We start from the raw sequence: 17,194 nt of genomic DNA on the forward strand, positions 1-17,194 counted from the left end.
CTTTAGTGTTTTGAGCAAAAGATCTGGATCAAGATTTTGGGTCAGGAAGGCTTTATGCAGGGTAGCAGGTAGAGCTGGGCAGCACCTGTGACCAACTAACCAAGTCTGGATCATTAGTGGCTGTTCTTGGAAGCACCATCCAGCGACTCTGAGGGCTCAAAGAGGTTTCTGTGGTCCAGGTTACTGTGTTTTAAAGTCCTGCTCTGGACAGCATGTTACAGGAATCTCTGTTTTTCTGCCACCAACCTGACGCACCAAGGCAGCAGTGCTGAGCAACGAAGTGCGCTGCCAGAAAACCATGGACAGAAAACTGGTGCAAAAAGTGGAAGTTGCTCACCTCGACCCTCCCAGGGAATCGCGCAGCCCCGCCAAGACCGGCCCGGGCGGGCGAGCACCGGTCCCGGTGGGAGGGTGGCGGGGAGGGGTGTGTGCTGGGGGAGCAGCAGGCGGGGCGGGGCGGGGCGGGGCCGGGCCGCCCCTCCCGCGGAGCGGGGCCAGAGCGGCTCGGGCTGCTCCAGCAGTCGGCCCCGAGCTGCACTCCTGCCCCGGCCGGCAGTGCCCTGTTGCACCAGCCCCGGGGCGGCCGCCCCGTCCCCGGCAGCCGCGGGGGGCTCTGCGGCTGCGGTGCGCGGCTCTCCCCATCCCGGTCACCGCCTTTGTCGGTGGTGCGGGCAGCGGCGGTCCGGCCGGTCGTCCGCGCCGGGCGCGTGGTTCCTTTGTGTACAGCAGCCGCTCCTGAATGCGGAGGCAAAGCCCATGGCTTGCCACGGAGCTTTTTAAAAATCAACAGCGCTCTTTTCCCTCCTCTCTTGCCTTTCCTTCTTCCCCCTCCCGCCGAGGCGGACGGGCACCCACCGCCTGTCTCACCTCTCCTATCCTCTCCTTGTTTACCTGCACTTTTCAGCAGCCTCTTCCCCGTCGCCCTCCGACCGTCTCTCATCCCGCTCTTCGGTAAGGCTCGGCGATACGCAGCTCCGATCCCTCGGCAGTTTGCCCGCGCCCCAGCCCCGGGGAAGGCTCCTGAAGGTGGATCTATTAAACCTCCCGGCTATCTCTCAAAGTGCACTTCTCGGACCAAAGCACCGGCATGGATGTAAGATTTTACCCGGCTGCGGGGGGCAGCTCTCTTCCCGGAGACCCCTCCAACCTGGACTTTGCCCAGTGTTTGGGTTACTACAACTACAACAAGGTGATTATTCCCGCGCGTGTTAAATTCCTCCTGCTGCTGCCGGGTCGGTTCCCGGGAGCCGCACCTCGGGCTTCGTCGGGGCGGGGAGGCTCGGGGCTGGGGTTGCCCCAAAGCCGAGGCACCGGGGTCCGCCTGGGGGCCTCCGGTCCCGGAAAGTTGGGCCCAGCGATTGCTCGCGTGATACGGGAGCAGCGGGGCCGGAACAGCGGGGCCCGGTCCCGGGGGAGCCGCTCCGCAGGCCGCTGCCTCGGCCCGGCGCTTCGGCCAAGCCCGAACCCCGACCAGCCGGGCGAGTGAATCTGGTACGCGGCCGGGAAACAAAAGGCAGCGGGTCTTCACTGTGGGCAGCCGTGCGCGGCTTCAGCTGGGACCGGCAGAACTTTTCCTCGCGTTAGAGCCGGGGCTGGTCGGGACGAGCTTTGGGGGGCTAGGGTGGCCCTGCTGGGGCGGGAAGAAGGGAAGGGACCCCTCCCTCCGCTCCGCTTTTTGGGGTGATCTAGTCTCTGACGGCCAGTCTTTAACTAAAGGATTATACCAAACAGGAGGGTTAATGAGAAGTACATCAGCTGTTAGCGCGGGAGATAACAAACGGTTTGGTGTGAGATGATTGTCAGAAAAGTTACAGTACCACTTCTACCTATTCGCACCTTATCTGCGGCAGGAGTAGTTCACGGAGTGAGCGTTACAGTCAGAAGCGATAGTCGTTTCCCAGGGGCTACCTGCATTTACAGAAATATGTTTTAACAATACGGGGATGATTTGTTTCACAAATCACCCAAATCTGGGAAAGGCAAAGTTCAGAATGACACTGTGACTCACGCTATTTTGAAAAAGACTTAGCTGTTTACACTGGGATGTGTCAATGGCACATTGAGCTATTAGCATTGGGCCCTCACACAGGCACATAAAGATCCCTTTCACACTGTGGTTTTCCTGGTGCTCTGTTTGTCCAACCTCTGGGGCCTTTTGTGAGGCACTTACGAGATGCTGGGGAAAAGAAGGGTGCTGCACGAAGTCTGAATTTCTCTTAAAGCCTGCTTTCTAAGAATCCTTTCTGAAAGAGTAGATAAAGTTTGATGAAACACGAGGATCACTTTGAGAGAGAAGTAACATGTTAACAAAAAGAAGAGGTTCAGTGGCTGAAAAAAACTTTCTCCTAGAGAAATTGCTTCTGAATGGACACCATGGGTGTACACCTCTGTAACTCTTTCCGACCACGTCCACCATGGCTGATGAGAAGTTCAAGTGAGTCAGTTTGTCAGGTGTGGGGGCTGCTTCTGTGTTGGAAAGCACAGAACCCCTTCCACTGGAGACACAGCAGTGCTGCGCTCACGGCCCTGCTTGCGCATGCTCTCTGTGTGCAGGCTGTTAGCATGCTGCTTTGTTAGTAGTTAATATAGAAAGACACAGGAGCATGAATTAAAGATGAAATGTCAGCCTTAACTTAGAATGCTGTTAAGGACTTAGCTCTAAAATCCATAGTAAATGTTCACTGTTGTCTGATATGCAAACTAATTTGGGAAACATGCAGCACTGTTTGGGAAGCAGCATGTTTACTGTAAATTTCACTTATGGTGACTTTATTGTGTTATGCATGGCAGGCATTTTTTTTCAGGCTCTGTTACAGGTTATTGTACGAGTTCTTTTTAAAATTCATTTTTATGTCCAAAATCTTTTATGTCCTCTGGAAACCAGTAGTTTGTTGTGTCCCTTAACTTGCTGCAAATGCACAGTTATATGTAACCTTTTGACTGTATTTCCCTTCATCATACAATGAGAACAGAGCACATATTCAGAAGAAGTCCAAAGTAACTAACTTTTGACCTGTTCAAAAATACATTTCAGTTGCTGTGCTTCTGAACGTAATTTTGGCAAGTCACTTATAGGTCAGGCTTCCAATCTGCAGCAGAAAATATTTTAATTAACAGAATACAGCTCATGATGTATGTGTCTTAGAATAGATATTTTTGTATGCAAATGCCTGATCGGGAGCAGGCTGACACAGCTGAGGTTGGATTGCCGCTGCTGTGAGCTCTTGTCTCCACCAGGAAAGCAGCAATGTGGTATACAGGGGTTTCAAGGAAAGAAGAGGAATTTGTGAATGAGTTCCTAGAAAGTAGGATCTTACCTGTGTTAATCTAATCTCATTTTCTGCATTGTTTATAATCTGTTAATACAGGAATCATTATAAATTGTTGGGGCTATTTTTTTTTCTAATCTGAAAGAAAGAGTATATTTATTTTGAAATCTTCTCTCCCTCCCTCACTTCCCATCCATTCCATCCTTTTTCCAGTGTTCCTAACAAAAATAAATGATCACTCTGTTAGGCACTGAGATGACAAGAAGGCATAGGAAAAAATGATTTGAAATATTTACTCTGTTGAAGTAAATGGAAGAACTGTTATGGATTTCGCTGGGGACAGTATTTCACTTCAAGTCTTTCTGAAACTCATTTGAGTATCCCTACCCACTTGTCCGTGCCTGCTTCATTGTTAGGAGCCAAATCCATCTTCTCCTTGTGACAGTGACATTGCCAGTGACAACTGCTAGGAAGCTGGAAGTGTGATGGCAAGAGTAAACAACCTGTGTGGTTGTATGTATGTGCAAAGGCAGAATTATTTATGTCAAAATATTCTCAGGATTATTAAACATAACATTGATGGCATATGGCCTACCTGTGGAAAACTATCTCATATGACAATATCTAAGAATACTGAACATAAAGCCTTTTAGTGTAAATGCATTACACCTTGTGTAGACTATGCTGTCTTCCACCTGCATGCTTTAAACAGATTTTCCCATGACTGTAGAGTCCCTTTTGTGGGTACAGTACTGGCAAAAATGTAGCAGACTGACCCTTGCAGCCCTGGGCAGGACTGGGGATCTTATATTGCCCTGCAAGCAAGGAACTAATAGAAGGAGGGAAATTGCAGCGTAAGTCCTGAACTTGTAGCCACATGTGCTTGGGAGCTGCCCTGGCCCATATCTGCAGGTCCCCTTTGCTTGGATTCCTTCTCCACAACTGCCTTTTAAGAGCAGTGTCATGCTTTTGGCGTTGGTTGTCAATACTGGGTAAGTAGACCGAAGGGTAAGGCATGTCATCTTGGGGTTTTTTTGGGAGCATTAGTTGTGAGTATACAATAGCCATTTGAAAACAGACTAATGTATGTAAGTATCCCTGCTGTTATTGGTAGCACAGCAGTTTCTAGAAGATTCCAGGTTGGGATTTTGTCTGGTGAGAGGGTGCGCAACATGCTAAACACATGTAAAGGGCAAAAGAAGGAAAGACACAGAAATACGGTGATTTGTCTAAGGTTACACAGTCAGTCACTGACATAATCAGGGCCACAACCAAGGTATTCTGAGATTCAGTCCAGTGGTTTGTGCTGAATCTCATTCACTCTAATAGGATTACTTACATGTTTAAAGTAAAGCACGTGCTTAAGTGCTTTGCTGGATCAGGGCCATATTTGATAAGTTTTCAGTTCTGGTGTGAGAGTACATAACTCGACTCTGCATGTGTCTGGCTGGTGGTGGTGGTTTGGGATAGTAGTGATGCACCTCTGCTTCATGGAATTGCCCTGGGGAAATCATGTCCGTTTCTAGAAAATTCCTGGTGTGGTGTAATGAAAAAAACAACAAACCCCACAAAAACGTAGTTATAAAAATTTCTGAAAGTTGAAAGAGACCAGCTGTTGTAAACCATTCTGCTTCTGTTTTTAGCCCTTTTATGGTTCTGCAGATGGAGAATGATTTTGGACATTCTCTATAGTTTAGTTTTTTTCTAAACAGACATTTTCACTTACTGAGTAAATTACATGTCTTGTACTAAAAATATTTGGGAAACTGCTATTCATCATAGCCAATACATTTTTATTATTATTATTATTACTATTATTACTAAAAGGACCATAATTCTTAAAACACAATTTGAAAAAGGGAAAACTCCAAAACCTAAAACGTTTACAGCTTAGTGCTTGAGTTACCATTATATTAAATTCCAGAATTCTTACTTCATTATTTGGCTGTCTACATTTTATAATGTTTATCTCTTCTACACAGATTGTCCTTGAAGGATACAAATTTCAAACGTACATACCTTAATTTAGGCACTAGCATACATATGTGAATGTCAGAGCTTGATGTTTTTGGCTGAAATATTTTGCATTTTACAAAGGAAGCTGAGGAAGGTTATCTTGTTCTTCCAGAGGTAAAGCAAAGACAGCAGTAGTTTAGTAATGTACTAAGCTGGGGCTGTAAGTAATCTCTGTAAGTATGTGTTGTTAGGAAAAAATGGATTAAAGTTATGCAAATGATTGAAAAAATTCTCTTCCTGCAAATTTGGTGTGGCTATATGTATGCATAGTTTTCTCTTTCATATAACAGATGGTGAGAGGCAATGGGTGCATGTATGCTGGTAAGGTAGAAAGTGTTGTGCTCACTCATCATGCCCTGGATATATGTTGGTTTATACTGGGGCTCTGCTGTACTACTGCCAGGGTAGCCTGTGGTGACTGGAAGCTGATGGATGCTATGGTCACTCATGTACCTGCAGTCTGACCATGGCAGAGGCTGCCCCACGTGGTGGGACAGTGCCAGAGAGCACCAAAGAGGTCACGCAAGGTAGAGAGTAGAGATGCGTAAGCAGAGACACAAATACTGGTTTTGCTGGAGACAATTTAAGGAATTTGGAACTTTCTGTTACAGTATCAACTCAGTAAATGTCATTTTAGCCAGTATTTCCAGTTGATCTTCTTGCAGAACTGCTGCTTTCACAGAACAACCCTCCCCTGCCTCTGATGTCTTGAAATCTCAGTACTGTGCAGGCAACTTCTGTGGGAGAGCAAAATAGTTCCCACAGTACTTGGCTGTCCAGTCCAGCACCAAAGATGTTGAATATGTGTGATTCTTAGTACTTGGAATCAGTACAATGATTGATGAGTATGTCCACAAGAATATAAATTATAATTTGTATCATCACCATGGTTTGTATGATGCTATTTTTCAGGAACAATCATCCCACAGGTTTCCTGATGTACTTGAAGAGCTAGCTGTGAAAGGAAGACCCTGTATGTCAAAGGTAGCAACTGTGCAAGCACCTGTGCTGCTCAGAACGAGCAGGTATAATGGCAGTATTACTTGGATTGTGCACTACACAGGTTTTTTTATTGCTCAAATAAGCAACTTCTATATCCAGTGTACCATTTGTTATCAAGACATAAGGTGTTGGTTGTATATAAAGTATACTTAGTTGATTTTTAAAAATATTTTTAGATATTCTTATTACAATGTGTTACAATTGTATTAGTAAGATATATGTAATAATGTATGGTAATATATGATGGTTGAGTTTAATGTGTAGAGATAGTCTGGAGTACTTACAGCATGTGTGGAAGTGACCAGTGGGCCTGTTTAAAATAATGATAATTTGCAGCAGTCAGAGCTCTGTATGCATGCTGTGGACATGGACAACCATCCAAACCTCTGCTCTAGGGTGAGGAATTAGTGACTGAATTCACTGGGATGACAAGAGCCTCATTCCCATAGCATTGCCTGCACTGTTGTTATTCATCCAGAGCAACTGAGTCCAGCTCAACCCTATAATGAATTATTATTAATTTTTAATAAAATCTAAAGCAGAAACACAGGAAATAACAGTTTCTATTATTCAGCAGATACCTGAAATGAGGGTGGCTAGTATCAACTGGAAGTCACTGTGGTTGTGTGTGGTGTGTGGCAAGGTGAGGCCAGTCAAATTATGACCTTTGGTTTGTGCTGCAGGCTTTTATTAAATTTACAGTTAATACATACATATATATTTGTTGAATTCCGGCACTTCCTAAAACCCTGCCTAATGCTATTGAATGATGATAATCTAATTTAAGAGAAGAATTTGTACAGCACTAATTCTATCTTTTTATCTGTAATCACATTTCTACTGCCATAAAATTGAGTACTGTTATACACACCTAATGGCAGGGTTGAGTTTTCAAATGCTTCAAACTCTTGCTTGATATCAGCCTTCAATACTGTTACCTGTCTGTGCGATATATTCATAGAGTGCCAGTCACCATAGTATCTTTGTGATGATTGCTACCAAAATTGAGAACTCTGAGGTGAAAATCTAATCAGGACTTTAGATGACAATGTCACACAAGAGCCTTCTGGTCTTTGCCACTGTGCTCCCTTCAGATGAAGACTTTGATGAGATCATGCTTGTTGCTGTGTTATTCGTTATTTATTTTTATAACAAGATTTCTATTTCATATCTTTTTTTACTGCATGTTAGCACATGTCAAACCAGTCCAAAATCCGTTTTGTTTGTATTCTCCCTGTTTGTACCTGAAACAATATATTGAAAAATACAGGCATTGCAGGGGTGCTGAACTAGAAGAACTAAAAGGAGAGACTGTTGTAATACAGCTGCTTCTGCCACAGGTACCTCAGGTATCTGAACAGTTTTTTCCTGAACATTCTGAGACATTCCATGATAATGGGCAGACAGACTGAAAATACTATTTTCATCGCATTAAAAAATGAGTTTAATGAACCGAGTGCTGGAGATCTGACTCACTCAATTCCGTTGGAATAGGTGTTCTACCAAAACTAGACAATATTTATTATTGAAAATGAAAAGTGTTTTAAATGAACAGTTCATCTAGTTTTCAGTTTGTATAGTTCATGTGCCACTTACTGGCACAGTGTTCTCTGTTTGCTCCTGCATGGCCAGTTTGCCCGGTAGCTCATGCTTTGCCTAATAGCCTGGTATAGGTATCAGGAGGGAAAAGAAAACGGTCCTTTCTTGAAAACTGGAAATTGAAAGCTTCCCTTAATATCCCTTTAAGCTTAATTAACAACAACAACAAAAAAATAAACCCTCCCCCACCCTCGCAGTGCTTGTATCTGTTTTGTTTATGTTCCTTGGAGGCTGATCAATGTGGGCATCTTACATGGCCATTAGATCATGCCTGCCTTTGGCATTTCATGGGGAGAAATTGTTATTTATACAATGTTTTATTTTTTCTCTTGTGAAGTTGCAGCCTTACTTACTGTCTTGCTCACTATGACTGTGTATCTTATCCCTCTGAGCCAAAGACTTGTAAGAGCTAAGACTAAATCATACGGAAAAAAGTGGGTTGTGACATGGTGAAGTTAAAAATGGAGGGTATATTGGGCTGAAATGCCAGGATTTGGACTGGCAACCTCTAAAGTAAGGGATCTGTTTGTCTTCTACTTTTTTTTTTTGATATTTTTGGGGGTTGTTGTTGGCATGACCTTATCTGCTACTGGCTGAAGTGAGAGCTGCAGGGCCAATAGCATGGGTACCTTCTTACTGTCCTCATCCGGTTTGCAGAGTGCATAATTGATTATGTAAAATCATTATGTTAAAGCAGAATACTGCTCAAATAGACACATTTACATTTGGATTTTCTTTTATCTGTATTTAATGTTTGAAGAGTTCTGATCAACTGGGCAACCTAACAAAAAGGCAGCAAACATGTAAAATTACCACTGTGGTAGGATTTGTGAAAAATGAAGTCTACGTACAGAGATGGTTTTGGTCTTGTTTTTTTCATTTCTCCATTTCATTTTCTTAAGAAATTTTTTCAAGAGAAAATCTTTTCTGTTCATGTCCACTCAAAATGGATATAGTTTACATTGCAAATCTGTAAATAGCTGATAATGAGAAAAAATTAAATATGGATGTATAAACACTAGTAGGTTTTTAGGTCTAGCCTGGGTTTTTTTTGTTTGATTTCTATTGAATCCATGTATGAAAACAACCTGAGCTGTATAAATAATCCTTTCTATCCCAGTGGGACAGCTCTTATATTTAAAGTCACATATAGAGGTTTGTAGGTTCAGGACATGTTTGAACACTTCAATATTGATTAACTGTCTAATTTTGATATGAAAAATTGTGTTAAGACCATGCAAAAATCAATTGCTGCATAGCAGAGTAGCTTATTTTCAGAGCAGATCATATTTATCTACTGTTCTTTTATGCCACTGTCTTTATAGTCATATGGCTTATACAAACAGATGAGTTTTGAGTGGTTTAGGATACTGTATTTCGGTATTAGTTTGCTATTAATAAAAGTGCTTTTGTTAAACTACTTTTATCAGTAAACTTTTACTGATGGAGGATTGGCAGTCCTAGTTTTTCAGCAATTTGCTTTCTTAAATAAGAATTTGATGAGGTGTGGGAAAACAGTGATTGTGTTTGCTTTAGCAGGTTAATGTTGCTACTTTTATGGGTTCTTGGTAAGCATGTGAATGCATGGTAATGATAATAGGTGGTCATGTAAATAGGGGATATCCTGGTATTGACTTTTTTTAGTGAAAAACTTGATAGTTGTGGTTTCCTACCATAACCCAACATGGTTCTCTTTTTGCCTATTATTTTGTTCGATATGGTTTGAGATACATTAACCTTACCTAAAACCCCTCTATTCTATATGTGGCAAAATAAACAGAATATTACAGAACCACTTTAAGGGGAACCAGTACTGCTCTCAACATTGTTCACAAATGTAAATACTTTGTTGGGTGCAAACAGGATAGCTTAATTAGATTTGCACTACAAAGTAATCATTAAAGTAAGTATACTTTATACCTATGTGACTTTCTGTCTGTGGTTTTCTGAGAGTGTGCAGTAACTGTATTTCAAAGAAAATGAAGTAATTTGTATAAATTTATTTTGTCCTGCCAAATCATTTACAAATGCAAGATAATATTAAATAAAGGGACTTAACAGATGCTTCTGCTGTCCTTTGCTTCTGACATTTTTAAAACCTACTTTAAGTTCTCTTTATGCTCCTGTGGTGGTGCAGCTGAGACCCGAGGAGCGCATGTGGTGTGGTAAATCAGATGTCATGTCATGCAAAGCAGCCTGGCTTCCTAAATGGTGGCTTGCATTATTGCTTCTGTGATAGAGATCTACCTGTTGTTTATGGCCTAGCAGAACTGCTGGTGAGGAAAGCTGCATTTGTTTTGTTCTCGAACCTTGGTCTAAGCCTTTTTTAACATAATAGCTTTGTGCTAGGATCTTGGATGATGCATGTAAAGCATTGAGTGGCTTGTTGTGACAACATGTAATTGTTGTTTCAAGGATTTTACAAGCAGAGATTACCTGCATTCTCAGTTTTGATGGTTGTCTTGCCTTAGTCTTCTTAAGGTAATGTTTGAATTGAACATGTGGATCTTTGGCTTCAGTGAAGTGTTTCAGGACCCCATCTCCCAGTCATCATGCCTTATGGGGATGATGACTTGCTTCTGACATTTTGCCTTTGTGAAATCAGGTTTGTGGGTACCTTATTCGTGAGAGGACCTTTGGTGTGAGCTCTGCATCAACACATTCCTTGGGTGGCTTTCTCTTGTCCCCCGGCTCTTCTGCCTGCTTTGACTTGCACCTGGTGGCTGATGGCACATAGCAAACACCTGAAATGCTCTCAGGTGGGGGAGACACCCACAACTGGGACAACCTCAGTAGATGTGCAGCTCTGACTGAACAAGGTGAAAGGCTGGCAGCATAATCTAGGGCTAAGTATAATTTAGATTAATCAAAGATCATATGAAAAGAAAACATATTAGTTCTGTTCATAAAATATGTACTCAAGCAGGCAAACCCGTAGCACTTGAGTATTTCACATAAATAGATTAGTGATAGTGTGCCACCTAAAGCTCAGTCTTGCTGTTCTACATGTAATTATTCTCAAAAGCCAGCTATAAAACTGCATTGTGAGCTTTCGTGTTCATTTTACTGCAATCTGCAACTGTAGTTTGACCAGTTTAAGTAGCAAACCCCTTTTCTAAATTTAGTTGGCAAACAACTTGTGATAGGATAGCAGCATTTTTGTGTCTTCTAGATAGAAAGTGTTTGAGTAAGGATGGCAAAGATTGGCTTTGACGTCTACCAGCACAAATATACTGCTGGTGATAACGTGTCATACAAGCATGCTGCCTATGTTCTGGTATTCTTGTCCCTAGGAAATGGCAGTTTTTCAAGGGAGGTCTCAGACTTTGCCCTTTTGTTAATAGTCTAGGAGGGAGTTTACATACCAGAGAAGAATCCCAATTCTTCACTAGATAACAGAGTGTGGGGTGTTTTTTTGATCTATATGGTGTTTTTTTGGAAAGAAAATTGGCAGCTCTTACTTCTGGGCTGCATCAAAAGGAGCGTGACCAGCAGGTCGAAGGAGGTGATCCTGCCCCTCTACTCTGTTCTTGTGAGACCTCGCTTGAAGTATTGTCTACAGTTCTGGTATCTTCAACATAGAAAGGAAATGGAACTGCTGGAGCAAGTCCAGAGGAGGGCCACGAGGACGATCAGGGGACTGGAGCACCTCCCATATGAAGACAGGCTGAGAAAGTTGGGGCTGTTCATCCTGGAGAAGAGAAGGCTGTGTGGAGACCTCATAGCAGCCTTCCAGTATCTGAAGGGGGCCCACAGGGATGCTGGTGAGGGACTATTCATTAGAGACTGTAGTGACAGGACAAGGGGTAACAGGTTGAAACTTAAGCAGCAGAGGTTTAGACTGGATATAAGGAAGAAATTCTTTACTGTTAGGGTGGTAAGGTACTGGAATGAGTTGCCCAGGGAGGTTGTGAATGCTCCATCCCTGGCAGAGTTCAAGACCAGGTTGGATGAAGCCTTGGGTGATATGGTTTAGTGTGAGGTGTCCGTGCCCATGGCAGGGGGTTGGAACTAGATGATCTTAAGGTCCTTTCCAACCCTAACTATTGTATGATTCTATGATTCTAATACATGTAACCAATAAACATTAAATCAAGAACACGACTCTTGTACAATCACACATTTTTAAAGCACAAACAATGTGTGTTGCTTTGCATCAGTTGCAACAGTCTTTCACCACTTGGAAAAGGTGGGGAAAGGCTATTTGCTGCTGGACAGGATGCATACATCAGGATACGTACAATTTCTTTGGAGATCATAGGGCCCATTGTCATGGCTAGTAACTTTTGGGTTGCTAATTAATTCCACTATAACTCTTTCTGCATCATATTTCATGAATTTGCGTGTTTATGCAGAATTATTTCTAGATAAAAGTTTTTAACGTTACTCCATCATGAGGCATAAGTGAGATGGTGATGATAAAGAGCTTATTCATATGATGACTAATTGCAGGTGAATGTTATGCTGTTATGCCTCATTCTCAGTGTTTCTGTGACTCAAAAATGATAATAAACTCCATTAAAGTACCATGGCATCAATAGGGTATTTAAAATGCATATGAAAAGTTAAAGTCTAGAAATCATAACAATATAATAGCTATTCATATGATTTTAGACTGTATAAAGTATTTGTCAGTCTTCTGAGTTTCATTTATTCTCTGTATGGGTGAGAGCTCATATGAAGCATACATTTGGTTTCTGTCCCCTCAGATGTAACCTTTTTCTCTTAAAATAAATGTGAAAATAAAAAAGGAGTGATTTCCATGGAGGAAAATCAGTTCTGGTCCTTCAGAATCATGAGCTGAGATTGATGCTTTGCAGCTACAGTGAGTACAAGCAATGCACCACAAATCTGGCACAGAATTTTGTCAGTGAGAAATCTTTGATCTTGTACTTCATTTTAACTGCAGTTTTCCCATTTCTTCTTACTTCAGTCTTACTGTTTTACTTCATATTCAGCACTGCTGTGGTACGAAGCAGTCATTGCATTCTCTGCTGCCAAAAAAGGAAATGGCTATTTGTCTGTTTAGAAAAAGACTAGAGAAATGGCAGTGAAACACCGTGATGAGAAAGAAGTGATGGTGGCTAGGGAGCACAGCTAAATATTACAGTTTGAGGGTTAAGTATTTCCAGAGAAGAGGGTGATAATACATGTTAAAATACATGTTACTGTGTTTAAAGATTTCCTATACATTTTGGAGAACTGATCTTTGGCTCTCATTTGATCACAAGAGAGAGACAGGTTCATCCTTGCTCCTCTGTTAGGTTGGCTGGTGGCATTAAAGCAGAGGAGCTCCTATCTGCAGTCTTTTTTTTTTTTTTAAATTCTAGTTGCTAGGGATCTTTGAATGTAGAAATAAGAACGCGATTTTAGATGATGAATCTCAGTATGTATTCTAGAGCTAGGCCAGTTGCTTTATTGATCCCAACTACTGAAGTTTTCCGTGTGAAGATGATTTATGATTATCTTTTAAAAAACCCCAACCAAACAATCAATGAGACAACCTGAACTTCATGTAAGAACTGATTTAAAACATACTCAGCTTTTTCTTTCTAGTGCTTACTTTATAAGATATTCCGTGGATTCAAAAGAAATTAGTGCAGTCTTGCTCCTGCACAGAAGCATGTATCCTCTTTGAAGAAGAGAGACATCTCTGGCTTTGAGTTGAGCTTCATAAACTTGCTGCAAAAAATTCAACTCAGAGGATGTATTTTGAAGAGTAGTTGCTTGGGCACTGAGCTGTTCATTTCCGAAAAGGATAAAACCAATTCTTTGTACCTGCTGACAAACCAGAGGACTCAGTACTGGTAATATGTTATGTGAGGACAGGCTGTAATGTTTAGAAGTGTTTCTTTGGCTGCTGAAAAGTATCAGTTCTACCTGCCCTCTCATCCTTACCAGAAGTAATACATCTGCCTCACTGGAAATCCTAAAAATGATCTTCTGTTGATTTTGTTTGAACCTTTATTAAATAAATGAATCACTAGTATGTTTTCCCCAGCTTAGATACCAAATGAAGCAAAATGCTACATTCAAGTTAGGAAGCTCTAGATAATCTTCATCTCTGAAGTGTGAAAGAACTGACACATAAAATTGCAGGTCTGGCGGCAGAGATTTTTTTTTCTTTTTTTTTTTTTTTTTTTTTTTTAAAATAAGTACCCTACAGTTGGAGAATTAGTTTTCTTAAGAAAAGAAGAGATAAAAATCCTGAAGCCTCTATGCTTTAACAGTAATACTGGAAACAGCAGGGTGAGAGAGAAGACAGTGTTATTACAAGTATGGCTTTATAAACACTGGCTATGAGCTTAGACTGGGAGTGAGAAGAAAGCCGTTGTCTCTTCCTGAGAAGTAAGGTCTGAAGGCATGGGGTGGGGAAAGGGGTTAGAGCTTATACTAAATATCATATACTGTGGTTCGCTGAAAAAGGAACCAGGGGGTTAATTGTACTTTTAGTTTTGCTTAATGTGGTTCTTTTAGGCTTCATGTTCACATTGCTAAACTTATGATGTTGAATTTTTGCTATGTGCACTGTGATCCCAAGTGAGGCTGATTTGGACAAGGTAAGTATAGATACGATAGTTACAGACTCAACAACAATCTTGGAGATGTGCATACAGCTAGTAATGAAAATTCATGTCTGAAGTGTGATTTTATAGTGGAAAACATTTATAAATGAGATTTACAGATGCTGGGAGTTATCTAATATCTGTGGACACAGAGGGATAACTTAATTCTTCCTTTAGAAATGATGTGTTTTTCTTTGGAGGTGTGAAGGGCCTTGAAGTGTCTGAAGGAGTAAATGGAAAATCTGTGTCCAGAAGTTTTTGAGACTGTGGTGGATGCGTTGTATCAAATCATTAGATATTTTGTCTTGAGGTAGATGTCTTGAAAGTGTCTGTCTTAGTGCCCATTCATATTCTTGAGCAATGCAAGTATGTTTCTCTTCTCTAGAGGACAATAATAGTGGATATCTTTATTTTGTCTTTAATCAACAAAAACAGATTATGTAGTCTTGTTTGTGTATATGTGATAAAAGTGGAATTACAGAATTAAGGGTTAAATTATAGATTACCCTAATACAAGTACAGCATAATTTCATTCTTTCGATCTTCCCTTGAAAAGAAGTTTATAATCCTATTTAGGTAGGAAATATATGCATTTTATACAGCTCCTTTTATCATTGAGAGAGCATTTGTGCAGGTAGACATAGTGATGAAATACATATTTTGGCTAAGTTGTAAGGATACAAGTATTTAGCTTAAAGTTAGTAAATCAGTAAATTAATTTAAAAGAATTCAGTTCTAAAAGAACTCTTGTATCAATATCTTTGTAAATAAATTAGAAGTTTTTGAGAATGCAGTGTTCCAGGGATATATGCTTTATGGTTTATCCTGTGATGTTAATTGATACCTGGTTTTAGTCCAGTACGCAACCATAACAATGTAATTTCTTAGCTACTCATACAGGGAAATGTCTCCTGTCCTCTGTTACTGATATTATTTGTTATTATTATTTATTAATAGTTATTATATCTTTCTAGCTGCTCTTACGATTTTTCCTTTTCCTATTATATGATAGAAAAATGTAAGTGGCATGTTTGTTCTTTTTAAAGATTATCTGGTGACTTCCTGAGACAGTCCTTTGATTGGAGTATGTAAAATTGAAACTTCCTTCAACTAATTTTCTTTGAAAAGTTGAATTAAATAAAAGCAAAACTGATTAGAAGTTGGTGTGTCAGCAAAGAGTTGACATGTCTTGATCTTAAGAATTTTTCAGCTGGGGTGGAATTAGTTTTGCAATTGTTGAAGAAATGGCCCAAAATGTGTGGTACACTAGTCAAAGACCTCGTAAATCTATATCTTTTTTGAAAGCCTCTTATTTCTAGCACTGAACATGGTAACCTGAAGGTAGAAGGTAATAAATACCTGCTTGTTCTGAAGATTTAAGAATTGGATGACTCTTCCTGGACACCAGTAGTCTTATTTCTAGAGGTCTGATTATTTACACTTGTAGCATGCATTCCTGGGTATTATTGATCTCTGAAGGGTACTATGAAGATTTGCTGCTTGCTTATAAGGCAGTTTGAGTGCAAAACTCATTATCAAGTTTATTTGCTGCTATTTCTTAGTTTGTTCCAGTACAGGTACATAATTTTGTGCAATTAAAATGTGATTGAAAGCTAGTATACAATTTTTTAGAGGGTTTTAGCTTTGTTGGTTTTTGAAGTATAGGTTCATTTGTTGTGGGAGTTAAACTCTGAAGTTGGTGGCTATAGCTGATGTAAAAGTTTTCTTCAAGGCCTCAATTATCCAAAGTAATGACTCTTACTTCAGCTGCTTTACACTAACAAAAGTATTCTATTTGTTTATGCTCATGTATCAAAATGGGAAATTAAGTATTTTATCTAGATGAAAAAAATGAAATAAATTCTTTTGTTTCTTTTTTTTTCCTTGTAAAGTAGGTTTTTAAAAAGGGGCTGGGAGGAGGACCTGTGAGGCTCTTTTAGCACTGCAGAACCCTGAAGCTCGATGTAAGTGCTTTTATCTTTGGCCTAATGTATCAAAATACCGTGGAGAGTTAGCAAGATGCTCAAGCCCTGAGACACTTGACTTTTGTGCAGGGGATTCAGGGAGTGGGTTTTGTCCAGCCTGGAGAAAGAAAGATTTCAGGGGATTTAACAGGAGCCCCAGGATCTCTGAGGAGATGGTGCCAGGGTCTTCACAGGGATATGAGGTGGGAGAATGAGCAGTAAAGGACACAAGTTGAAATGAAAGGTCCAGACTGCATATAAGGGGAAAAAAAGTATCACAATGAGATATTGGAACAGGCTGCCCAAAAGGCTTATCTCTATCCTTTATGTTTCTTTAAAGATCTGGCTGAAGAAAAGCCCAAAGCAAGAAGTTCCTGAATTCAGTGTGGCCTGTGCTTTGAGCAGAGGTTAGATTAGAGATTGGCTGGTGTCCCTGCCAGCCTAAATGATACTGTGATTGCACGAGGTGTATAGGTAGCAAAGAATAGTTTGATCGTCCCTGTACTGTTTTAGAAAAACATGGGTTTGGAAAAGTGGAAGTTTCACCTTTGCCTTGGGAGGTCCATGCAGTGGGAGAACCAGGCACTTATTTTGTACTCAGTATAGGTATCTGAACTCTGGCAAAGAGTTTGCTTTGAAGTTGAAGAACTAGGATGGGAATCCCACTTTTGCAGAATGTGCAGGTACATCCTGGTGTGACTGAGCTGGTCATTGTGACCCCTCTAGAGCACATGGATTTAATACAGTGGCCAGATACCTATCCCTTCGTAGCTGCATG

General features: G+C 40.9%; 1 protein-coding gene across 2 annotated transcripts in view; it reads left to right on the top strand.

Annotated features, from left to right (window-relative positions):
• The first annotated feature begins 823 nt into the window (after window positions 1-823).
• TOX3 (TOX high mobility group box family member 3) overlaps window positions 824-17,194 on the top strand; it is a 77,261-nt gene continuing 60,890 nt past the window's right edge. For both annotated transcript variants that reach the window (XM_005152217.3, XM_013129832.3), the window contains exon 1: window positions 824-1,189. In XM_005152217.3, coding sequence (XP_005152274.1) covers window positions 1,088-1,189 — 102 coding nt within the window. In that variant the 5' untranslated portion in view covers window positions 824-1,087. The remainder of the gene's footprint in view (window positions 1,190-17,194) is intronic.

The sequence above is a fragment of the Melopsittacus undulatus genome, chromosome Z (assembly GCF_012275295.1).
Source record: "Melopsittacus undulatus isolate bMelUnd1 chromosome Z, bMelUnd1.mat.Z, whole genome shotgun sequence".
Classification (NCBI taxonomy): domain Eukaryota; kingdom Metazoa; phylum Chordata; class Aves; order Psittaciformes; family Psittaculidae; genus Melopsittacus; species Melopsittacus undulatus.